This window comes from Thermobia domestica, chromosome 1 (genome assembly GCF_964235325.1).
Source record: "Thermobia domestica chromosome 1, izTheDome1.hap1.1, whole genome shotgun sequence".
Lineage (NCBI taxonomy): Eukaryota > Metazoa > Arthropoda > Insecta > Zygentoma > Lepismatidae > Thermobia > Thermobia domestica.
The window spans coordinates 393,438,127-393,464,925 of NC_137454.1; the positions used below are offsets into that span (position 1 = coordinate 393,438,127).

A 26,799-nucleotide genomic window follows, 5' to 3' on the forward strand; every position below is an offset into this window, starting at 1 on the left:
GCCAAACATGCACAATATACCGTAAAATGTTGCCGATAACAAGAATAAAAAATTTCCTCGCAGCTGACCTGTTACAAATTCACAACTTCCTTCTATCACTTTCATTAATATCAGTGGGATGTGCAGTATGGTTAGCATAGTAATTCTTCAATTTTGTACTTTTATTAAATAGAACTATTTCACAATGTTGATAAACGTCATTCGGTCAGACAGGAAAACTCTTCACGTGTATGGCACAAAAAGGGTAGGATTTCCTACAAGATATGTCATAACATTTTCCGAAGATAAATCCTAAGATATTTCCTAGGATTGATCTCGTGGTGTATAGCCCGCCTTACTTGCATTTGCGGAGCCTTCTTCTTTGTCGGTAACAGGTTTCGAGTTCACATCGTATTCCCGTGGTGCTGTGTAATGGCAGAATCGGACTTTCTTCGCATATATACTGCATGTACATCTGTCTCCTTTGTACGTTTACTCCTGCATACTTCCAATTCCTCTTTACACTTGTTCCTTTCTCAGTTTTTCCAAAGCTTTTTAGCCAGTTCATCTAGGTACACAGCCCTTTTCCACTGTATGAATTTCTCTCTCGATTTGACCTTTTCCTGATTGTGATCTTTACTTTTGAGCAATTTTGTTTTAATTTCAAAAATCCTTCTTGTGAGGTACATACACTGGCGTCTCTGGCATGTAAAATTTGGGGGGGACATCGAAGAAAGTGATTAAAATGGTGCTACCTAGCCCAACCTATTTATTATCTTCGTTCAAAATTTTTGGGGGGGACGCGACCCCCTCGTCCCCCCCGCCAGAGACGCCTATGGGTACATATAAGACATATTTATATTTGTAATCTACATGAATTATATGTGAGGCACCTTATTCACTGTTAATGGTTTTGGAGAAGAGAAGAAGAAAAGACATTTTGTCTTTGGATACTTAAGTAGTCTGTGTCTTATTATCATGCGGTGCCTGTTCACTGTTCAATGTTGAAATAGGTAATGTGCAAGACGAAATAATATTTTGAGGCGGTACACGTGTGACGATTTGCAAAAGAAGCAATGGATAATTTATCGACTGGGCAGTTAACAAGTGCACAGAAAGATGAACTTATGGAACAAGTAAAACAACAAATAGCAGTAGCTAATGCACAAGAACTATTAACGGTACGCCGGAAACCTAAATGGTCAGCATAGCAGTAGTGCTATGTAATACTTGATTTATTACGTTTCTGCAAACTTGGTGCAAGGCTGAATATGTCGTGGTTTTAAAAATTCTTATATTTATGTTTTAAGGACTATAATTAGCCTTGCACTATTTTCATGTTGAAACAGGTTAAATGCAAGGGTTATTTTAAGTAGTGTAGGCAGTATTTTTTTTTATTGCTGAAGTAATACTGTATCAGTAACTAATTGCTTTTTATTGTAGCACAATTGGGGTAGAGTCCTTAGATCTGAACCAGGATGTTTCACTGAACAAATTGCTTAAAAATTTAATTTCTCGCCTCGTGGTACTGTTCATAGTTACGTTATACATTATTATGTCCTGGGTTTTCTCCGTGCACCTTCACAATACTGGTCAAGCTTAGGCGCACCACATTTTGCAAATTTTCTGCAAATTGCAGAATTAAATACTAATACCGCTGTAGTTTATGTTTACAAGTTTAGCCGTACTGGTGTGTTTTTATGCTTAAATTTCACCTCTACGAGGTTGATTTTAAGTGCAGTTAACGGCCTATGTTTAGCAGAAGGGGTCCAGATCTTTTCTCTAAATAAATGTTACTATTTTGGTAATTTCTGTTCACATTCGGTTAGTTTAGGGTAGGGTTGGTTAGTTTAAGTTAGGTTAGGCTAGTTTAGGTTACGTTAGGTTAGTTTAGTTTATGTTATATTAGTGTAGGAGTCCTACATAATTTTCCAAAAAATGATAGACTCCTTAACTATAACCGAATTTCGCTTATTTCTACTAATATTAGGTTAGTTTAGGTTAGTTCAGGTTAGCTTACGTTAATTTATATTAGGTTAGGTTAGATTTGGTTACGTTATGTTACGTCTAAGTACTTGCATCACTCATTTCTCCTGTAAATTTTGTGTTTTTTACGTGCTTCTGGACCCCTTGTACTAAACATACTCCCAGTTAACAATTACAGTTTAAGCACAGCGTATAAACATATTCCAATAAAAACTAGAGTGCAAAAATACAACCTGTGTTAAGTTACCACCAAAATCACGAATTTCATCTAACCTATTCGGCACAGGGGCATGGTAGGTGCGTCAACGACGGTGGGTATGTGCGTAAACGAAGATTTTGTAAAAGAGCAATTTTGAATGTAAAGCTTAACGTTGAACAACACAGAACGATGTAACATCCAGAGCCATTTATCCTGTACATTTTCGATTTTTCAGTACTTGTGACTCACATCCGTGGAAAAAACCTCGTAGTCATTCCATATAGTTTATTAGTAACTACAGGTAAGATTCTAAAACACAGATCGCCCTTCCCATTTAGCTATAATAAAGATAGAAAACATCGTGCCCTGCGGGGCTCTAACCCGCTTTCACTCGGTGACGCTCACTCGACAATACTATATGAATTAGATGATAAACTTTGGTACAGAAAAGAAAAACCTAGCTACTAACATATATGGGAGGACTTGTGTTCTAGAACCTTTCCGTTAAGTACACCATTCGTTAGAACCTGGACCGGTAATGTGTAAAATCAAGCTTTCGTGGAATCGAGATAGTATGGTGGAGAACGGTTTACACTGTTGATCTTGCAGGATAGTCTGTCACCTGATTCAAGCCTCGATCATGGTTCGTAGCCACGTGAATAGTAGGACCCGTCCTTCATGATCTCGGTGTTGCATAAGGAGGAAAAGCAATTCATTTTGTGGTCATTATTCGTTTGTTATTAGCCGACGGGAATAGTGTAATAGCCAGATTTTCGTCTTAGGCAATTTATTTTTGATTCTTTCAATATTTCCAATTCCAAAGGAACTGATTCCTTGCAACAGTTCCTTTATGTCCCTTTCACATCCGGCGAATTGCCGGACGAGGTAGAAAGACATTGCAAGCAATGAAGCTCTTCACATATGTGCGGCGGTCACCGGACATTCATCCGGCGAGCAAAAACAGCCGGATCTCCCTGCTAGAATCCGGCGCGGCAAATTGCCGTGTATAGCCAAGCGGAACATTACAAGCAATGACGCTCTTCACATATACGCGGCAAACTACCGGATGGGTGTTGGGGGAGGAAGCAAGTGTTGCCAGGAAAGAGCAGAAAGTGGCTGCTATAATATGGGAGCGTGTGGTTTTGTGTGTGTGTGTGGAGTGTGTTTGTGTATGTGGTTATGTTCTAGCCCAGTACATCTGGAGTAATTAACCAAACCTGTATATACAATATATGGGGAAAGATGACATGTAAAATTAATTGAAAACGACCAATACTACCGAAGTGTGGAAATCAATATAAATTATTATTTTTCTATGTAATAGAAGATTGGGAGATGTCCGGGTAGCACTGGACAAATGAACTTCTATAAATTTGTAGTGACCCAAAATTGAAATATACACTATCAAATATTTCAGCAATACAGTCTTTTGTTATATATTTATGTACTATTTTGCTACGCAAAACAAGAGAGAATTCATGATGTGATATTTGATAAATATACCATACTTTATATATTTTATAATTATCTGTAATTTCTTGAATAGTCGTCTGAATTCAGGGACTAGAGCAGTGCTTTTAAGAGACTTGTGTCAAGTCGGAACGCTTAAAGCAAAAGAATAAACCCGAAATAGTATAATATTAATAATAATAATAATAATAATCTAATATAAATAAAATAAAGAGTTTATGTGTCTGTCTGTCTGTCTTTGTGCAGCCTGGGGACCATACGAGTAGACCGAAAGTTACCAAAATTTGGTAACGGGTACCTTGGTCCAGGCTCCAGATCAAGCCGATGCGTTCTTTTCAAAATTCGAACCAGGAGGTCTCAGGGGGGCGTTTACCAGGACATGTAAAAATAGTTGAAAATGACCGATATTAGTGTCAAATCCATAGTTTTCGCTGTCGCTGAGATGAATGGTGATACTCCCAAGGCGTTGACTTCCAAATACAGCCCCCGTCGACTGGGAGCCAGAGGCGTTGTTTTTTTCAAAATTGGTACCAGAGGAACACAGAAGCGTTTACTTTCTATGTAAAAGTAGTAGAAAATGACAGATGTTAGTGTCACATTCATAGTTTTCGCGGTATCGGCTGAAGGCCAGAGGCGATTTTTTCACAATTCGAACCAGGGAGGGGTCTCAGGGGGCGTTTACCGGACATGTAAAAGTAGTAGAAAATCACCAATATTTGTGTCGAATTCATATTTATCGAGGTCGCTCAGATGTATATTGATACCCCCGATAGTGTTTGCGTTCAAATTCAGCCCCCATCGGCCTTCCCAATGAAAACACGTACGTTGTTGGATATATATTCACACAAAATGTATCTAATTTTAGAAATGTTTCTTAATTCTTCTCTCATTGTTCAGTTTGTTTACATTGATATTTTATCTGACCCGTGCGAAGAACGGGCATAACAGATAATAATAATAATGCCTAGAGACCAGTCTTGGGGTCAGGGGCTGAATGTTGGCTTGAGATTCTCGGATAGACCTCAACGGTTGACTATCCCGAGAGGTCTTTAGCCTGGTTTTCTCAGTCACAACAGTTGATTACCGGAACGGTATTTTAAATATCCAGAACCGGGTCGCTATTTTGCCCAATTTTATCAATTGTGAAAACAATATAGAAAAATCTCTTCCAAAATACCGCTTCTCTAATAAAAAGTGCACATCTTTTCTGTATGTTGCATGTTCTCTTATTTCGGTAACAAACAGGCCCGTATCCACGGGAGGCTAGGGGGCCGGGCCCCCTAAACTTTGGCTGGCCCCCTAAAAGTTTCACGGTAGGCTTGCAAATGAACTGTAATATGGTGATGAAGTATACTATGATTGAGTCGGGCCCCTCCCCTAACTTCTACCGGGCCCCCTCTAAATTTTTCGGCTGGCTACGGGACTGGTAACAAAGCGAATAAAATGCATATTATTTTGCATTTGTCCACTGCAGCCAAGTTAACAAAACTAATGAATGACAATAGTTGATGCGATAGACATACGAAAGTAATTAAAGAATTTTCCTTCGTCTTCCCTTAATTGTGGAAACAGTATAGAAAAATCAGGGTGAACCCATATGTGCTTCTGACGTTTTTTTTATGCCTGTGTCTTAACAAGGCTAGTAAAAAACACGTTTTGCGTCTGTCCATTACAACCACCACAACACGACAAGAATCACAGAGTTTTGTCTCTTCAGTTGCACAGCAACCCTGCTCGCATATTTCTCATCTACGGCAAAACGCCGGATAATATGAAAGGGGCCGAAACCGGATCCGGCAAACAGCCGGAAACGCATCCGGCAAATCGCAGGATAATGTGAAAGAGGCCTTAATGTTCAGGGAACCAGTTCCTCCGAAACGGAATTGGGTTAGGAATCATAGTGGTTCCGGTTGTCAATCTTTCACTAATTATTTTAAATAAATATTTTTAAATTTTTAAAGTAATGAAAAATGTATTACTATTCTAATTTCCAAAGTTAGAATAGTTCTAAATTATTCAATATTTCAAATATTCAATGTTTAAAATAATAAATGAAAATACTACACAGGAAACAACAAAATTTCCCAACTCCAGCAAATTCTACAACTAAAACCTAAAACTAACATTATATCAGCTATATAATACAAAAAAACATTATATCAGAATTCTTGTAGTAGAAGCAAGTGAAATGATACGTGTGAGTTTATTCACTTGAAGAACGGGGGGGGGGGAACCTCCCTAAGCCCCAACAGTAACTACTACTCTATGTAAGAATTAAAAAATAAATACATATCTGAAAAATTATATAGATAAATACAATTCAGATGATTGCCTCATAAATATTATATACTTCTCACTAACACTGGCATCACTACAAAATTTTCTTTTCCATACGTAATAAGCAAACTGCAAAACCATGCTTTCAGAACCATGTGTCTAACTTAAATTAAAGAAACATTCGTCAGAAAATAGCTTACCGAATATAACATTAACCATTAAATATATATTTTTCGAAACTCAAACACAGTATTCAACTGCGCGCCAGATTTCACTCATCACACACCGCTCGACCAACGATTCCAAGTAATTTCAGTATTCCCACACTAAAACAAAATCGAATACAACATTCGCCGTTACAAGTATTCCTCAAATCTCAAACACGGCATGAAACTGCGCGCCGTGTGCGTATCATTCTCATCACACAACACTTGACAAACGATTACTGCAAGAAGGTACAAGCTGACAAAAACACGTGACCTCTCTACTCCCTGCTACAAAACCACTCCGTCGTAGCGAATGGAACAGAATCGTTCAGAAAACCCGAACGAACTGAACTAAATCACTGAATCGAAATAATGAATGAATTGCGTAAAGGAAATACTTGCCTTGTAATATTCTGCGTTCCATAGATGTACTCCGTAGGAAGAGGACGGATGGTGTATGAAAATAGATGACTGTGAAAGAACTGCTGGGATGCGAATGAAATACAAAATAGGAGGACACAGAAAACTCACGGGCGCAATGTCTTTACAAACTCTCATGGTCTAGGATTGAACCAGAATCTCCTGGCAATAGAGTAAAGAGCTGTACCTTTGAGTCACCATGCTCCTTCATTAGCCTAGAAGCGACTAAACGCCGAAAATACAAGGCTGAAATTATTAACCATCAGAAGCAAATATTGTATATATTGTGTAATGGGCACATGATATTGGGCCATTCCGTGTCAAGGAGCCGCGGTGGCTCAGAGGTAGAGCGTTCACCGCTGGTTCATGGGGTTCTTGCTTCGATTCCAGCTCCCGCCAAGTGAATTTTGTGGTGGACAAATCGTGTGCGTGTGTTTTCTTGGGGTTCTCCCACTTTCTTCATTTCATTCATTTGTCATCGTCACCGTCCTCTTTAGCCTAGCCGGCGTATTCGTGGGACGTAAAACTTGATTTTTTTTCATTCTGTGTCAACTTGAGTGAGCAGCAAATAGTTCCATGACTTTACTTGCATTGATTTCCAAAGTGCCCAGGAATAGTAACTGATAACCAGGTCATGACTGGACGCAAGGGTGTTTTAAGATGTTTACTATTTGTAGTACGAAGGCTACTTAAGGTTTTTATTATTATTTATTCAGTTATTTATTTATTTAAGTTTAACGTCCCAGTAGTATGCTTTGCTGCTAAGGAAAACTGCGTTAATGGTAAGGAACGAATGATTGAATTAAGAAAGGGGAAACAATAGGACCGAGAGAGAACCCATGCACCCGGTGCTTCACCACAGTAAAGCACATTTCGCGCTATTTGGAATCGAACCATAGACTCCACGCACCAGGTAAACTCTTTTCCAATCAGCCATTGCAGTTCCCATACGTAGGCATGTCCACATTTTAATAGTCAAAGGTTTTGTCCGCAGACATTTTCTGTAACTTAATTGTCCCCATTTTCTAATTCTCAATGAAAATTAAATGAAATCTTTTAGGTTTTACGTCCTACATTTGTGGCGGCTAGGCTAAAGGAGACTGTGATGATGGAAAGAAAAAGTGGGAAGAAACGAGAGAACCCTGAGAAAACCCATGCACACGGTGTTTGTCCACCACAAAGCTCACTTGGTACGAGCTGAGATCGAACCAGGGAGTCCATGCACGAGAGATGAACGCCTTATCACAGAGCCACCGTGGGCCCCATATTCTCAATTCAATTTCAAACATTTAAAAATATTGCTATTTGTATTCAAAGGAAGAATTGTTAAAAAGAAAAGACCAAATGTAGGTGGGTCACACGGTTCATATTGAATAGGTAAGGATACTTTATATGTCATGTTGAATTGATGATTAGATCAATTCAACGTGATGTGTAAGTATCCTTACTAACCGATGCTATAAGACTGTGGTTCCCAACCTTTTCAAATCTAGTGCCCACTTGGATGCGTTTGTCCTGAGCATCCCCCGTCATCTTAGTCCAATCCATTCATGCACAGGTAAAGATAAAACTTGGAGGATGGAGACCCAGAACCAAAAAAAGGCGTTCAGTTCTCAAAATCAGCTTAGAAGAATATACATTATTATTTCTAAAAAAAATAAATAAAATAAAAATAAAACACGTGATACTTTGTAGAATGCAAAATGGTTTCCATCCAATAATAAGGTAAAAGTCTTAACAGGCCATGAAATCTCAAATGCCCCCTGACAAATCTATCGTCCCTTTTTCTTCCAGCACTCCGTGGGGGGCATCAATGCCCACGTTGAGAAGCTCTGCTGCACGGTACATACAGTAGACCCCCGAGTATCCGGTCTAATATGGCGAAAGAGCAGGCCAGATAACAAAAGATCCGGATAGGCCAGAGTACAGTATACATTAAGCGTACCCCAGGACAGGGTTTGAAAAAACCCGGGTTTTTCTGAAAAAGCCCAACCCACCTGGGCCCATATCGGTTTTATTGGGTTTTTTCGGGTTTAATTGGGTTTTATCAAAATATTTCAAGATTATCATTGTCACAACTTGCAACAATTTTCTTTTCACTGCTGTTTTGAAAAAATGGCCGCCATTTTGAAATTTTACGTTGGATCAATCGCCAAAATGTATACAGCTAATTTAGAGTATATCGTGCTTCTACTCTAAAAATTTCGACTTAAAAGACCGAAAATTGCGCTTTGTAGCATGCATACCCACTATCTTTTAAAAAATAAATTGTCACCATTTTGAAATTTTACGTTGGTATGCCGCCAAAATCTATACAGGAAATTTAGTGTGTCTTGTGCTTGTACTCTGAAAATTTACACTTATAAGACCGGAAGTGATTCCCTGTAGTATGTGTGGTACAAGCAGACGAACGAACAAATGCAGATTGAATCATCCCAGAAGCCTCAGCGACGTTTGCCAAATATGAACACCAAATATATTAATTTAACAGCGTAAAATAAATGGTTTTTATTGTTGAAGTTCACTTTCGATGCCTTGTGCGTTGAATTACGGGAATTTCCCGAGCACTGTTGCAAGAGGGATCTTTCCAGAAAATTAATTTAAGACCATTAAGAGAGATATAATTCATATTTTATAAAATAAACTAACTTTTAGCTAGCTGGGGGCTCCGCCCCCAGACCCCAGAGTTTGCTCGGCCTACGGCCTCGCATTTCTTATCTATCGCCCTTTGCATCAACGGTGAATTTCACGAACTTGCTCTTCATATTTCCTGAACCTGCCCACCCGGGGGCATCGCCCCTCACACACTGTCTTTGCTCGGCCTACGGCCTCGCATCTCTTGAACCCACAATTCTATCATTTCTTTTCCTATTTCAACTATTTAAAAGATAAGATTTTGTATCCCAAGAAAACGACCATTTAAATAACAAGGGAATTTCTTCATCACCCTTTACACTCCTAAAAATATTTAAAATATTCACTTTTGGCTATTTTCCTGTCGGTTAGTCCTGGAATGCTATAATCATGCCAAATTTCATCATTCTAATCATGCCGGAAGGGCCTAAACATTTTGGGGTGTAGAAGATGTCACATATAAATAACATGGGAAAGATTTTTCAGTTCCCCATAAAACCACTCTACGGTTGGAAATTTTTATTTCTGATATTTCACTTCGATAACGCTTACGAAAACGTACAAGCATACCGAATTTCAAGATTTTATTCCAATTCTAAGTACCTAAAACATGAGATTATAGGTCCAAAAAAGGCCCATTTAAATAACATGGGGAATTTTTTCATTCCCTCTTTAGACCCCTTAAAATTTAAAAATATTCACTTTTGGCAATTTTTCTGTCGGTTAATTCCGGAAAGCTACAATCATGTCAAATTTAATCATTGTAGCCTTACAGGAAGTGCTCAATAACTTATGTCAGCTCATGTAGTTTTATATATAGTTAGGATGTTTCAGAATGTCTTAAATGAAATTGAATATCTTCCAGTATAAAATAAATAGTTTTATTGTTGAAGTATTCAGTTCCGATGCTTTGTGCCTTCAATTGGGGAAATTTCCCGAGAACTTCTTTCGGGATGTTTTTTTTTTTTTTTTTTTTTTTTTTTTTTTTTTTTTTTTCCTCCTCCCTCGAAAATGCAGCTCCCTTTACTGTACATTGAAACTTCCACTAGTACGAAAGTTCGAATTCAGCACTTGGAATAGTAAGAGGTACGTAGTTCGGAACTCTGAGCATCGAGTTTCTTAAATTTGACGAATTTTTACGCTTTTGTTGGTGTTGATTCTACAGAATGCTTATTTGAAGAGTACCTACAAATAACTTCACTAAACTACTGTTGTTGGAAAACTAAATTTTACTGAAGAGTACTTGTGTTACCATCAGAGGTAATAATACTAATAGTTTTACTAATGGACTACATGTTTACTGGTAGTACCGGCATCTATGGCTTTAAACGCGTCAAACGTATGAGGGACAACGTCCTTCGGCGTTGCCGAGTTGGCGAGCACACTATTCACGGAAAGTATTTTCTAAAATATAAAATTGCATTTTTTCTTTCAAATAGGCTATAAGCATAATCCATACATTAATTTGTTACTTAATTATCTCAAGCTAAGGTAAGGTTTTTTTTTTTCTTTATTCATTCAGTGCATTCAGAACTTTATAAAGGTCTTATGTTGGATGTTGTATACGTTAACATGAAAGCATTCAATTCGCCCAAGGAAAGTCCAAAACCTGATAAAAAATCACTTTCAATGTGATCACCTTGGTTGTATCAATAATATATTAACAAAAAGCTCAAAAAACCAGGTGGTTTTTTTCAGGTGGGTCCAACCCTGCCCCAAGAACAATTTACGAATACAGTACTATACGTAGTGTAGTTATAATCAGGAACAACGGCAAGCGTATTGTTTCGAGGTCCGTTATACACTGACGAAACAATGAATAAGGAGCAGAACGCTGCTCTTTTCCTGTCACAACTTGTATTATGCACACGACACGCAGGAGGATCGCAGCAGACGTCCGCTTCCAATACTTTGGCAATGTTGCCAATGCTACACCATGCCTTCCTCATTTAAATACGATAAAAGAAAATAGGCTGGATACTCGGAATCTGCTGTAAGGAAATTTGAAAGCAAAATATTAAATTATCATTTTTGTGTTGAAAGTTAATGCTCATGAATAAATTACCTAAATGGACTTGTGTCCATATATTGGCACTTCAGAATATTGTAACCCTGCCCATGTATGTATTTTCGTTTGCACATAAGTATAAGAATATTTTGTGTGTGTGTGTGTGTGAGTGAGTGAGTGAGAGAGAGAGAGAGACAGAATATGTTGTATATCTCACGCAAAATGTCGCAGAAATCATATCATTCAGGAAACAATTTAATTTTTAATATTTTGTAAAAGTTTTCTTTCGTTTTTTTTTTTTTTTTTAATAAATATTTTGTAGGTGCTTTTGTGTAGTAAAAATATTTGTTGGCCAACGCATCATGAAGTATGTTATTTATTTATTTATCTTACTTATGGATAAATAAATATGGATTAATCTTACTTCTTGTCCTCCTCAACCATAGGTTGGTGGGCAACATGGAAATTTTAAAACATCTCTCTCCCTTCGAAGAGCTATTTTATACTTTGATAAGGCCTCTTCTTCGTAACTGCATCTAGATATTCTATCCTTGGTCTTCCTCTTCCTGGTTTTTCTTCTACCTTTCCCTCTATCAACAAGGTGATCCAATCGGAGTGCTGAATAAGATGGCTAAGCATGCTGTTTCTTCTTTCTCCTATTATCTTCGTGATTTGTCGTCCTTTATTAGCTTCCTTTAGTACATCTTCATTCCTTTTCCTTTCGTCTATGATATGCGCAGCATTCTGCGCCAACACCACATTTCAAATGCTTCCAGCTTGGATATTTCAGCTTTTCTCAGTGTCCGCGTCTATGATCCACAAAGGTCACGCTTTGTACCAGTGTCTTAATAAATCTTTTTCGAACGTTCAGCGACACATTTCTTGATGTTAGCATTCCCCTTTTCCTATTGAATGCTTGTTTAGCCTGTGCTATTCTAGAACTTACGTTTTTTTCACACTTCTTCCGTCCGAGGATATTAGACTTCCTAAATAGGAGACCATCTTATCGTCTTCGATTTTCTCTCCTTGTAGCCATACGTGTTCCCCCTTCCTGACCTGCTCTTGTGTACTTTATCACTTTGGTTTTCTTATTTATCTTCATTTTGCTTTTTTTTTTTTTTTTTTCAGTTGGTCGTTCAAGTTTGATAGTTCTTCCTGCAAGTCCTGTTCGTTCTCCGCTATTAGTACTATGTCATCAGCAAACCTTATTGTGCAGAAAATTGGCCATTTACTTTTACGCCTATCTCGTTTTTATCAAAGAATTCTTTCATAGCCTCTTCTATATAAAAGACGTTGAACAGGAGAGGTGAAAGTCTACATCCTTGCCTCACTCCTTTACTTATTCCTGTTTCCTTCTAACCTCTTCCTATAACAGCTGTCTGTTTTCTGTAAAGTTGGCATATTATTCATCTGTCTCTGTAATCCATTTTCAGATTCTTCAACGCTCTGAACATGATATTTCAATCTACGTTGTCAGAAGCTTTTTCTATATCTACAAATGCTATCACAATTGGTTTGTTTATTCGGATGTGCTGTTCCATGATCAACCGTAGACTCAGGATTGCTTCCCTTATTACCCTTTTTCTCCTGGATCCAAACTGGTCCTCCGATAACCATTCTTCGATTTTCCCTTCTATTCGTTGTGCGATAATTTTGCACAGTATTTTTGATGCATGGGAAAGCAAATTTAACGTTCTGTGTTCGCATTTCCTTGCACCTTTTCTCTTCAGGATAGGGACCAATATGCTTTTCTCGAAGTCTCTTGGTATTTTTCCCGAGATGTACATTTCATTAATAAGATTAAATAGTTTCTTCTTTGTTGCTGAATCTTAATCACTTCCATTGGTATTTGGTCTATTCCTGGGGTTTTACCGTGTTGCATTTTCTCCAAAGCATTGTCAAATTCGCACCGTAAAATTGATGGTTCTAATTCATTTTCATCGACGTCTTCTTCCTTCTCTATCTCTTTTTGGTTGACTCTGTCTCCTTTGCAGAGTTCTTAAATGTATTCCTTCCATCTTGTTATCTGTCCCGTCCTTGTCTATGAGAATGTCTGTGCATTTTTTTTTTCTCGCCGAACTGTTTTCTAATCTATTTCCCGTTCTGTATTGCCTTTGACTATATTTTCCTCAATTTCCGTGCACAAGTTGTTTATCCAGTTTTCTCTGGCCTTTTTTATTTCTCTGTTGATGTGACTTCTGCACCTTCTATATTCCTCTTCTTTGTTTTCTTGAACTGTCTTCTTTTCTCCATCATTTCCAATATTTCTGCTGTTGTCAAGGGTTTATATTGGGTTCTCGTTTCTCTTCCTATATGCTCGTCAGCTGCTTTTGTAATCCCTGCTTTCGTGGCTTCTCATTTGGAGTTGATGTCATCACCACCTTAGACGTCTCTTTGTCGCAGTTGCAAACTCCCTTTTCGTATTTTCATCTCTATTTGGATTGTGTTCCACCTTTTGTTTCGCGCTACCACTCGTCTCTTCTTTAGTAGGAGTTCGCTCTTCATCAAAACTAAATTATGGTCTGAGTCAACGTCTCCTCCTAGGTAACTCTTACTGTTCTTCAGTTGATTTCTAAATGCTTGTCGGACCAGTATATAGTCTATTTGGTATATTTCTTTGCTACTAGTTTTGTCCATGTGTATCTTCTTCTTAGTGGTTGTTCGAAGAGAGTGTTTGTTACAGTCAGATTATGGCTTTTGCAGAACTTAACTAGTCGTGTGCCTCTCGCATTCCTTTCTCCTAGACCGAAATTTCCAGTTACATTCTCTTCTTTGCCTTCGCCGACTACTACGTTCCAGTCACCCATGATGATTAAATGGTCCTGGTCTTGAACTTTCATCAATACTTCTTTTATTTGTTGATAGGTTTCTTCTACTTCATCTGTGTAGCTTGATGTAGGCATATATATTTGCATTATCCTCATATTCCTCGGTTCTGTTGCTATCTTCAACATTAATATCCTTTCATTGTATTTAGAACTCTCTATAACTTTCTGTCCTATCTTCTTATTCAAGACAAAACCGACTCTTGCTCTACCGTTTACAGCTCCTGAGTAAATCATTTTGAAGTCCCCGCTCCACATGTCTCCTCCGTTAGGCCACCTAACTTTACTGATTCCCAGGATATCTATCTTCATGCGTTCCATTTCTTTCTTCAGGTTTTCCAGTTTTCCACACTGTAACAGCGATCGCACATTCCAGGGTCCTATCCTGCAGGGGTTTCGTTTGATGACGACCGAGGAGGCCCTGCTGTTTCACTCCACTGCCGGGGACGACCCTCTGTGAAATAGCAGTGTCGTATTCCCTAATATTACATTCTTTTATTTCTCTTTCCATGTTGTTTTCTAGGGACTGAGTAAAGTGGTGGTGTCCCAGGTCATTCCACCTCGCAGTGAAACAGCCATAGAGAACACCCTGCCCCTGCCTGTTTTTGTCCACATCTGAGCCTTGTCGATGTCAATCATCTTCAGCCTCAGTGTGGTAGTGCTAGAGCTGCTGCCCACTACCATAATCTCTCTCTTCGTTTGTCTCCATCATTTGGAACCAATCTGTATATTTTAAAATTGTCATTTTATAATTTGCGTAGCTTTTTACTAATCAAAACCTTCTTTATATTAGTATTATTATTTCTCCTTTACAATATAGCTATTTTGAAAGGGAAAAATAATGTTTTTTTTTTTTTTTTTTTTTTTAATTAAGCACTACAGTTACACGTTTTCAGTTTTTAATTCGTATTTTTAACTGTTTTACAGAAAATGACGGAGAAATGTTTCAAGAAGTGTATAAACAAACCAGGCACAACTCTAGATAGCTCTGAACAGGTGAGTAAATTGCCTTAATTGTTTGTAAACATTTTAATATTTTAGTATTGTTAAGGTTTTTAATTATGTTTCATATCCGTCCTTAGACAAAAGCAGTAAAAGTTTAGGAACTACATTCGCTGTAAAGTTAATCATATCATTTAGTACAGGGTTCCCAAAGACCTGTAAAATTAGAGGAAGTCAGGGAAATTAATGATAAGTTTTTTAATGTCACAGAAAGAAAGTAGTTGTTCTCGATAATTTTAAAGTAATAAGATTATTTCGGGTTTAGAGATCATGCAACATAACAATATAGAATAATAGATTAAAGATGCATTAAGTTATATCAAAGTGTGTTGTGCCATAATTTGTAGTTAGGTTTTTAAACTCTAAAAAATCATTTGAACTAAGGGATTTTGAATCCCTTAATGTAGATAAAGTGTGACATCTCTGACCTGAGGTGACATACGTCTTTTCAACCGATAAAAATAGACGAAGTTCTCCATTCGCCCGTTTATTTATGTATGTATGTGTGTGTGTTCAAAGATAAAAAGACAACACTTCGACACAGGTCATTATCATAGGTATTCTGGCATTATTTGCAGGTCACTTGCCGCAACTGAGAAGCTTCCATGTTCCACGGTCTTCCGTTTACCTCTTCGTCTTCACGTACAATTTTTCTGTTATGATATCGTCAATTAATTGTAGTTACTTTCGCCCCTCCTTTCCTGCCATCATATCCTCTAGCACGTCCCTCATGATACAGTTCCTTCTTAGTCAATGTCCCAAATAGTTTCTCTTCCTCCTCTTAATAATATCTAAAATTGTTCTTTTCTCTCCTACCATTTCTAAAACCCGTTCTAAAAACCGGTTCATTCGTATTCCGCTCGGTACATCTAATTCTCCATACCCACATTTCGAAAGCTTCCAGTCGTTTTTCATCATTTTTGCATAATGCCTATGTTTCTGCCCCATACAGCACAATACACAAAGCATTTTATGAGTCTTTTTCTAAACTCTTTATTCAAGGGGCCTCAAAATAGTCTTTTCTTCTTCCTCACTAGGCTTTTTTCGCCATTCCTATTCTTGCTTTTATTTCACGCTCACACTTCATATCACTAATAATACTGCCCAGGTATCGAAAACTAGTTATCTGTTCTGTTTTCTTTCCTCCTACTTCTATATTTGATACCGACCGCTTCGTTCCAATCACCATGTTTTTTTATATTTCTAACTTGTATTTTCATTGCACTGATTTTTATTTATTTGTTTACATTTTATTTTAATTTTTAAAAAAGTACCGGTATTCTTTTCCTGTAGTTCCACTATCAATAGTCTTCTGACTTAGACATGAAACTGCTCAATGACTGACAGTGTTCATATCATAATTGTATGTATGATCATGCATAGTGTCGATATAGGTACACCAATTTTGTTGCTTTTATTTTTGCAACAGTACTTACTCTTCAGTAAAATTTCATACGTATGCTATTTATGACAAGGTCATATCTAGATGAAAGTGTGCTTTGTACCAGTATCAATCCTCCATAATCAGTTTATTTTCGCAACAGTACTTACTCTTCAGTAAAATTTCATACGTATTCTATTTGTGACAAGGTCATATCTAGATGAAAGTGTTCTTTGTACCAGTATGAATCCTCCATAATCAGTTTATTTTCGCAACAGTACTTACTCTTCAGTAAAATTTCATACGTATGCTATTTGTGACAAGGTCATATCTAGATGAAAGTGTGCTTTGTACCAGTATGAATCCTCCATAATCAGTTTATTTTCGCAACAGTACTTACTCTTCAGTAAAATTTCATACGTATGCTATTTGTGACAAGGTCATATCTAGATGAAAGTGTGCTTTGTACCAGTATGAATCCTCCATAATCAGTTTATTTTCGCAACAGTACTTACTCTTCAGTAAAATTTCATACGTATGCTATTTGTGACAAGGTCATATCTAGATCAAAGTGTGCTTTGTACCAGTATGAATCCTCCATAATCAGTTTATTTTCGCAACAGTACTTTTCAGTAAAATTTCATACGTATGCTATTTGTGACAAGGTCATATCTAGATGAAAGTGTGCTTTGTACCAGTATGAATCCTCCATAATCAGTTTATTTTCGCAACAGTACTTACTCTTCAGTAAAATTTCATACGTATGCTATTTGTGACAAGGTCATATCTAGATGAAAGTGTGCTTTGTACCAGTATGAATCCTCCATAATCAGTTTATTTTCGCAACAGTACTTACTCTTCAGTAAAATTTCATACGTATGCTATTTGTGACAAGGTCATATCTAGATGAAAGTGTGCTTTGTACCAGTATGAATCCTCCATAATCAGTGTATTTTCGCAACAGTACTTTTCAGTAAAATTTCATACGTATGCTATTTGTGACAAGGTCATATCTAGATGAAAGTGTGCTTTGTACCAGTATGAATCCTCCATAATCAGTTTATTTTCGCAACAGTACTTACTCTTCAGTAAAATTTCATACGTATGCTATTTGTGACAAGGTCATATCTAGATGAAAGTGTGCTTTGTACCAGTATGAATCCTCCATAATCAGTTTATTTTCGCAACAGTACTTACTCTTCAGTAAAATTTCATACGTATGCTATTTGTGACAAGGTCATATCTAGATGAAAGTGTTCTTTGTACCAGTATGAATCCTCCATAATCAGTTTATTTTCGCAACAGTACTTACTCTTCAGTAAAATTTCATACGTATGCTATTTGTGACAAGGTCATATCTAGATGAAAGTGTTCTTTGTACCAGTATGAATCCTCCATAATCAGTTTATTTTCGCAACAGCACTTACTCTTCAGTAAAATTTCATACGTATGCTATTTGTGACAAGGTCATATCTAGATGAAAGTGTGCTTTGTACCAGTATGAATCCTCCATAATCAGTTTATTTTCGCAACAGTACTTACTCTTCAGTAAAATTTCATACGTATGCTATTTGTGACAAGGTCATATCTAGATGAAAGTGTGCTTTGTACCAGTATGAATCCTCCATAATCAGTTTATTTTCGCAACAGTACTTACTCTTCAGTAAAATTTCATACGTATGCTATTTGTGACAAGGTCATATCTAGATGAAAGTGTGCTTTGTACCAGTATGAATCCTCCATAATCAGTTTATTTTCGCAACAGTACTTACTCTTCAGTAAAATTTCATACGTATGCTATTTGTGACAAGGTCATATCTAGATGAAAGTATGCTTTGTACCAGTATGAATCCTCCATAATCAGTTTATTTTCGCAACAGTACTTACTCTTCAGTAAAATTTCATACGTATGCTATTTGTGACAAGGTCATATCTAGATGAAAGTGTGCTTTGTACCAGTATGAATCCTCCATAATCAGTTTATTTTCGCAACAGTACTTACTCTTCAGTAAAATTTCATACGTATGCTATTTGTGACAAGGTCATATCTAGATGAAAGTGTTCTTTGTACCAGTATGAATCCTCCATAATCAGTTTATTTTCGCAACAGTACTTTTCAGTAAAATTTCATACGTATGCTATTTGTGACAAGGTCATATCTAGATGAAAGTGTGCTTTGTACCAGTATGAATCCTCCATAATCAGTTTATTTTCGCAACAGTACTTTTCAGTAAAATTTCATACGTATGCTATTTGTGACAAGGTCATATCTAGATGAAAGTGTTCTTTGTACCAGTATGAATCCTCCATAATCAGTTTATTTTCGCAACAGCACTTACTCTTCAGTAAAATTTCATACGTATGCTATTTGTGACAAGGTCATATCTAGATGAAAGTGTGCTTTGTACCAGTATGAATCCTCCATAATCAGTTTATTTTCGCAACAGTACTTTTCAGTAAAATTTCATACGTATGCTATTTGTGACAAGGTCATATCTGGATGAAAGTGTGCTTTGTACCAGTATGAATCCTCCATAATCAGTTTATTTTCGCAACAGTACTTACTCTTCAGTAAAATTTCATACGTATGCTATTTGTGACAAGGTCATATCTAGATGAAAGTGTTCTTTGTACCAGTATGAATCCTCCATAATCAGTTTATTTTCGCAACAGTACTTACTCTTCAGTAAAATTTCATACGTATGCTATTTGTGACAAGGTCATATCTAGATGAAAGTATGCTTTGTACCAGTATGAATCCTCCATAATCAGTTTATTTTCGCAACAGTACTTACTCTTCAGTAAAATTTCATACGTATGCTATTTGTGACAAGGTCATATCTAGATGAAAGTGTGCTTTGTACCAGTATGAATCCTCCATAATCAGTTTATTTTCGCAACAGTACTTACTCTTCAGTAAAATTTCATACGTATGCTATTTGTGACAAGGTCATATCTAGATGAAAGTGTTCTTTGTACCAGTATGAATCCTCCATAATCAGTTTATTTTCGCAACAGTACTTTTCAGTAAAATTTCATACGTATGCTATTTGTGACAAGGTCATATCTAGATGAAAGTGTGCTTTGTACCAGTATGAATCCTCCATAATCAGTTTATTTTCGCAACAGTACTTACTCTTCAGTAAAATTTCATACGTATGCTATTTGTGACAAGGTCATATCTAGATGAAAGTGTTCTTTGTACCAGTATGAATCCTCCATAATCAGTTTATTTTCGCAACAGTACTTACTCTTCAGTAAAATTTCATACGTATGCTATTTGTGACAAGGTCATATCTAGATGAAAGTGTTCTTTGTACCAGTATGAATCCTCCATAATCAGTTTATTTTCGCAACAGTACTTACTCTTCAGTAAAATTTCATACGTATGCTATTTGTGACAAGTCATATCTAGATGAAAGTGTGCTTTGTACCAGTATGAATCCTCCATAATCAGTTTATTTTCGCAACAGTACTTACTCTTCACTAAAATTTCATATGTATGCTATTTGTGAAAACGTCATATTTAGATGAAGCTCAATTCCTTGCTATACCAAAGAAACTTTTAAGTTTTCCTGAGTTATTTAAATTAAGTTGTTTAAATTAGGATTTCATTAAGATTGTTTCTACACAAAACTGTTCGGAAGAATTTAAAGATTTGTTGTTAATCATAATGAAGTTTCTAGTTTTGTCTCATGGACAGGCTGCTGTCGAACGAGGCTACAGCATAAATAAAAATGTGCTTGTTGAAAAGTATGAAGAAGAGATCATTGGTCGGTTTGAGATTGGTGTATGATAACATTTCCCCATAAAGACCTTACTTCAGTCAATATCACGAAAGAAATGCTGCATCATGCCTTCAAGGGAGCGCTATTTGACAGAACTGGAGAAAATAACGACTGTTTAAAGAGAAAGTCAAATGCAGAGCAGGAGGAAAGAGATAAATGAAAATTTACAGCAGCTGCAGAGAAAGGAAAGGAAATTGATGGAAACAAGCTTTGGAGACTGAAGCAAACTAGGTTGCACATGAAGCAGAGCAGAAATCTTGCTTTATTTTATTGACAATGTCAAATGCTGTCCGTAGAGCAGCTTTGCTAAAGAAGAAAGAGATTATGTCTATAGAGAGGAAATCACACTGCACAATACTTAGTTAAAAAAGTTATGTCTATCACACAGTCACGCAATGAAAATGCCACGTACGAAAAATAGATTTTTGTTGTTTGTAAATTTGTTCGGTGCACAGTTAAAATATCATGTAAAAATAAAAATATATGTTGGATGTGTGTAAACACACTACTCTCCGCTTTGTGCATTTAATTATTGTATATTAATACTGTACTTACATTAATATTCACTGCGTAAGCTATTGTACTTTTCATTTCACTGTTGTGAGTTTTCAACGTGCAGTTGCAATCCTGTTATACCTTCCTGTGTCGAAGTCCTGGACAATAGGTGATTTGTCCTGGATTTTTTTTTTTTTTTTGGGGGGGGGGGTGATTTCTTGATGTTAGGAGTCCACTTTTCCTATTGTGCTTGTTTAGCCTGCGCTATTCTGGAACTTATGTTTTTTCAGTTCTTCTGTCAGAGGATATTATACTTCCTAAATAGAGGAACGTCTTAACGTCTTCGATTTTCTCTCTCTCTCTAGCCATACGTTTGCCCCTTCCTGTCCTACACTTGTGCACTGTCACTTTAATTTTCTTCTTAACAGGGTAAAAACGAATGAAAGAAATATTATAGGGAACAGAAATACATACCACCAAATCTTCATTGTATTTTGTTTCTGGCAACAGTGACGTAGCATAGACACCAGCTTCTGTCAAACTCTTTCTTTTCTTTCGCTGTACTTTGCTCGTTCTTTTCAGGGGGCCGCGGTGGCTCAATGATAGTGCATTCACCCATGTGCATGTGGTCTTTAGTTCGATCCCAGCTCGCACCAAGTTAACTTCGTAGTAGACAGACACCGTGTGCGTGGATTTCCTCGGAGTTCACCCGTTTTCTCCTACTTTCTTCATTTCATTCATTTCTCGCCGTCACCGTCTCCTTTAGCTAGCCGACATAAACGTGGGACGTAAAACAAAGATTTCATTTCACTTTCGTTGTTTTCAGTTTTTTTACGTTCATTTGATGGTGCGTATTCCTGTTCCGATGCTATACTTCTCTTACCCGTTATCTTTATTACCTCACCACTGAAGATGGGACTAACTTGTTGTTCCGATACGTCTGGAGAATATTTAGTTTTCCCACGGGAGGGTTTATCGGTAAGTAACCAATTTTTTGTTAATTTCGATCATCCTCTCATGTGCCTACATAATTTTAATTTTTAAATGGGGAATACTTTTTTGAACGATCTGCTTTTTTTTTTTTTTTTTTTTTTTTTTTTTTTTTTTTTTTTTTTTTTTTTTACGCATTCATAAAAGCGCGACTTTGCCAAAGAACTGCAGATATCTATTAAGCTCTGCTTCAAAATCTAAGTTTTGACTCTGTATCTTAGACGTACCTTTTCATATATGTGTGATCATTTATAAGTGAACACTAAAAATAAGTTTAAATCATTTTTCTAAGAACGTTTCGTTTATTTTAAAAATTGTTTGTATTCATAATGTACATTGTGCATGATTTTGTTCCTTCCAGTTAAATTGGACATACTAAATGAAATTAAATCTTTGTTTCACGTTCAACGATTATGTCGGCTAGGCTGAAGAAGACGGTGATGATGAGAAATGAACGAAATGGTGGAATGAAGAAATGGGAGGAAACGGGAGAACCCCAAGAAAACGCACGCACACGGTGTTTGTCCACCAAAAAGCTCACTTGGCGCGAGCTGGAATCGAACCAAGGACCCCATGCACCAGAGATGAACTGGACTTTGTAAATAATTATAATTACATGGGCTCATGGGGGGATATTCAAAATTAAAAAAAAATTATTGGTAAGTAGCCAATTTTTTGTTAATTTGGGACATTATAAAGTTTATCTTACAATGTGTACTATATTTTTACTCGTGGAGTTTCTTTTTCTGTAATAAATTTACAAAACGTACAGTACAATACATAACAAACATTTATAAAATACTAGAAAGAAGTCATTCTGTAGTAAGAAGTCAGAAAATACCAATAAAAACGGGTTTTGATATGAATAATGTGTTATAAATGGTATGGGTGGGGCAGGAAGTGCGTAATTACAGAACCCCGGCTTGACTTTCCGCCATATTAGGCTTTATACTGGGAAGTCCAATGTATTTATTCTTTAAAGTTTTTTTTTTTTTTTTTTTTTTTTTTTTTTTTTTTTTTTTTTGTTTGTTTGTTTAGGATAGTACACAATTTTGTTTTTCATTATAATGTTACATATAATCATTATAATACATCGATGTATGCGTATGAACGCACTAACTTGAGTGTTGTTACCTGTGAGATATACTCATGTCCGAAATGATTGTCGCATATCTATAACTGTCGTCTTGTAATAATTTGATAATGATTTTGCAGGGTACTTTTAATACTGATACTATGTGTATAATCGGGAAAGGTATATTTGTGGTAAATTTTATAGCAAAAGAATTATCAATACGAAATTTAAAATGAATAAAACAAAATGTTGCTAAATGGACAAGAAAATTTTATTTTCGTTTTATTCTTCTTATTTACTGCTCTTTTGACATGAAATTTGCCACATACATGTCTTTGCCGATTATACACATACTAACATTATAAGAAATACCGAGCGAATTCGTTATCAAATTATATTCCTACAACAACATATTTATAGACATGCGAAAATAATTTTGGACATGAGTGTACATCAAGGGTTATCATTTTGTTCCCATATTATGTTTCTTGAATCCTTCTTAATTCATTTTCCTTCTGTCAATGTGTGTGTGGTGTATATATGTGTGTGTGGTGTCAATTGTGCCCGCTTAAAACAATAACAGTTAAGGTCGAAATTCAGTAGATAGTATAACTTCCTTGGCTTTTCTGAGTAATTGCAAAGAGTACACAAAACTTGCACCTTCTTTGTGCGAAATACGAGGGTTGTTACATAAATTGTAAACCTAATCAAGAAATATTACAACTAGACATGTAATACTTTTACGCCGTATTTGTCGAACCTCCCCATGATGTCATACCAGAGAGATCTCTATTGGAGATGACACTCGATCAGGAAGTCCTGCAGAAGGACTAACTCGGTAGAACATTGATAAAGTGTTTGAAATCATCATGAATGATCTGTGAATGATCATCAGACAGATTTTCGAGACAGTGAACTTATCTACTGTAAGCATTGACAGAATTATCACCCAGTATCTGCTTAGGAATGAGCAAGGTTTCCACAAGATGTGCCAAATATTTTGACATCTGATCAAAAGCTCACCAGACGCACCATTTCAAGGAACAATTTTCATCTCTCCCGTACACGTCCAGATGCCTTTTGCACTCGATTCATAACGTAGATGAGATCTGGATCCACTATTACCAACCAGAGTCTAAACAAAGTTCCAAGCAGCAGAAACACCCCTCATCCCCCTCCGAAGTCAGTGCCCTCAGCTTGAAAAGTGATGGCTACAGTTTTCTGGGATTCGGAAGAGATATTGATAGTGAATTATCTTCTAAAGAGGGGAACAGTGACTGGAGAGTACTATGTAGATCTTCTACGACAGCTGCGTGATAATATTCAGCAGAAGCGTAGTGGGAAACTGACGGCAGGTGTGCTTCTCCATCAAAACAACGACCCTAGCCACTAGTCAGTCATCACAATGGCAGAAATTCACGATTGCGGCTACGGATTGATCCCCCGCCCATCTTATTCGCCTAATTTGGCACCTTTTGGCTTTCATCTCTTTCCAAAGCGCAAAGAGAAGTTGGAAGGTACTGATTCTCACACTGATGATAACATCATGCGTGCCGTAGATGAAATTTTACACGCCTTCGACAAATCATTTTTTACCAGCGGGATTAACGGACTTAAACATAGATGGGCGAAATGTGTTGATTTGTCGGGAGACTATGTTGAAAAGTAACACCATCCATAAACTCTCTGTTGTCCGTTCATAAGTAGGCTTAAAGCTTGTAACAACCCTCGTATATATATAGGAAAATACTAACTCGTGACGCAGCACACTTTGCAGCCCACCGGAAACAAATAATGCTACTTCATGCTTGACCTATCTATAGTATCAATAAACAGTTATGTTGAGGTTGATTACTTTTAATCTTTTCTCTTGTAATTGCAGAAATGTATAGCAATGTGTATGGACCGGTACATGGATGCTTGGCACTTGGTCTCCAAGGCGTATACCAACAGATTGCAGAGAGAAAGACATCGGTTATAATTATTCATTTAGTAGGAGAGAAATATATTTGTAACATAGAAGATAGTGCAACTGTAGACTGGTGGAGAACATATATGTGTGTGTGGAGTCCAATTGTGACTTGACTTGTTATTGTGTCAAATTCAAGACAATACTGAAAAAGAAAAAAAAAAAAGTAATAAAATTATTTTATTTTCTTTGGATATTTCAAAGGAATTGTACTTGTTGTGTTCCCCTACGAGCAACGCAACAAAAAAATATGAAGTTTTGCTGATGAATTTTTGAAGGTTGTCATTATTGCTCTGGTCAAAAGTTATCTCGCATTTTTAGCGCAAGAAAGAAATTATTGTTAAGATTATTTTAATGTTGATATTGTTGTAACAAGAAAGAATTGTACATACCTAGAAATTGTGTTGTGCAGCCTGTAGAAAGAAAATCTCATATTGAGTAATGCTAAAGCGCTGTTAGATTTGCGAACAAGTTGATGCCATCATGTAGTTTAGGAAAACAATCTCAGGGTGTAGCGTTTTAGAGCAATTGTAATCTCTCACACGTGGGCGAAGGCAAAATAAAAATTGAGAACTTGCTTAATAGAATCTGTAGATTGTGAATCTCTTAGGTAAGTAATTTCTACGTTGAGTAAGCATTGTTTCTAAACCATGATAAAATTCGGATTTTAAAGTCGTTTAGAGGTACAGTGTGCCCGTAAAATTGTGCAACCTAAAGTTTGATTGCGTATATCTTTTGAACCAAGAACGTTAAAGACCTGAGACATGAAACGAAACAAATGTAGGCATGTTCTACTAGGTATGTAGATATTTTCGAGATCATGACCAATGTTGGAATTTGTAACGTTTTTGTATAGTAACGAAAAAAAGTACCGAAAGTGCAAAAATTTAAAAAAAAAAATTGTACAAAATGGAGAAAATCAATATACAGTTACAGAAAACTTATTTCCTGCGGGTGATTTTTGACAAACGTGGCCCTACTGTTATCGTAAAATTACTACAACAGATGTGTTGTAAGTTAATTAATGATAAGCTATGAGAATTTGCACATAATTAATAACCTGAGTTTTTATGCAAAAATTTGTGATAAATTACATAGAGCTGGCATTCCTGGAATCCTCGTGGAAAGAGAAGGGCGCTTTACAGCAAATGCTCGAAGTGGCTGCTGCGTCCTTGTAAAGACAAATTTACACACTTCACCATGTTTCTTGACACATTTTTAAGAGTGTTCCTGGTGATTGATTGAATTTCTGTTTCAATGTTCGTCTTCAGTTCCTCAATGGTCCCTCAATGGTTATTCCTGTACATCACATTTTTCAGGTAACCCCATAAGAAAAAGTCGGGATATTAAGTCCGGAGAACAGGGCCACACATTTTTGGAAACGATGTGGTCATCAAAAAATTCCCCTAAGATTTCTAATCTCTTTCCACGACGATTCCAGAGTTGCCAGAGCTCCTTCGTGGCTAAGCGGTTAGCGTACGCACCTTTGGCGTGAGAGACCCTGGTTCGATTCCCGGCGGGAGCTCATGTGGTTCGGATTCCACGTTAATCAGTAGGTCCACGTCTCATAGCCTCGCTGCTGAACGGGACGTTAAACTCAAAATCAACTCAACTCCAGACTTGCCAGCTTAAGTGAGTAATTTTTTATCTCAAATTTTTCCATAAAATCTCAGATTATCAATTATGTGCAAGTTCTCATTGTTTATTATTAATTAACCTAAAATACACCTGTTGCAGTACAGTGTTGGCAGAGGCCGCGTTTCTGTCAACAAATTAAAGCATTTTACGGACTTGCATTAAATAGCCTTTTTACATGGCAACACTGCATCAACTTTGTCACATTTTTGCACCAATGAATAAATGTTGATGTATACTGCACATATACACTGGGATTCGCCTGCAAAAAATCAGTTTTCTGCAACTGATTTTTTATCATTTTGTACATTTTTTATTTTACACTTTCGGTACTTTCGTTGCTACAAAAAAAAAAAAAAAAAAAGTTACAAATTGTAACATTGGTTATGATATCGAAAATATCTACATAGAAACGCGTACATTTGTTTCAAGTCTCAGATCTTAATTGTTCTTGGTTCAA

The 26,799-nt window shown here is 36.7% G+C and overlaps 1 protein-coding gene across 1 annotated transcript; it reads left to right on the plus strand.

The window, feature by feature from the left end:
* The first annotated feature begins 932 nt into the window (after window positions 1-932).
* Window positions 933-25,291, plus strand: LOC145665285 (mitochondrial import inner membrane translocase subunit Tim13). The gene is made up of 3 exons (XM_081732580.1): window positions 933-1,160; window positions 14,932-15,000; window positions 24,618-25,291. The coding sequence occupies exons 1-3, from the start codon at window positions 1,056-1,058 to the stop codon at window positions 24,714-24,716; spliced, it is 273 nt and encodes a 90-aa protein (XP_081588706.1). The 5' UTR covers window positions 933-1,055; the 3' UTR covers window positions 24,717-25,291.
* The last annotated feature ends 1,508 nt before the right edge of the window (window positions 25,292-26,799 follow it).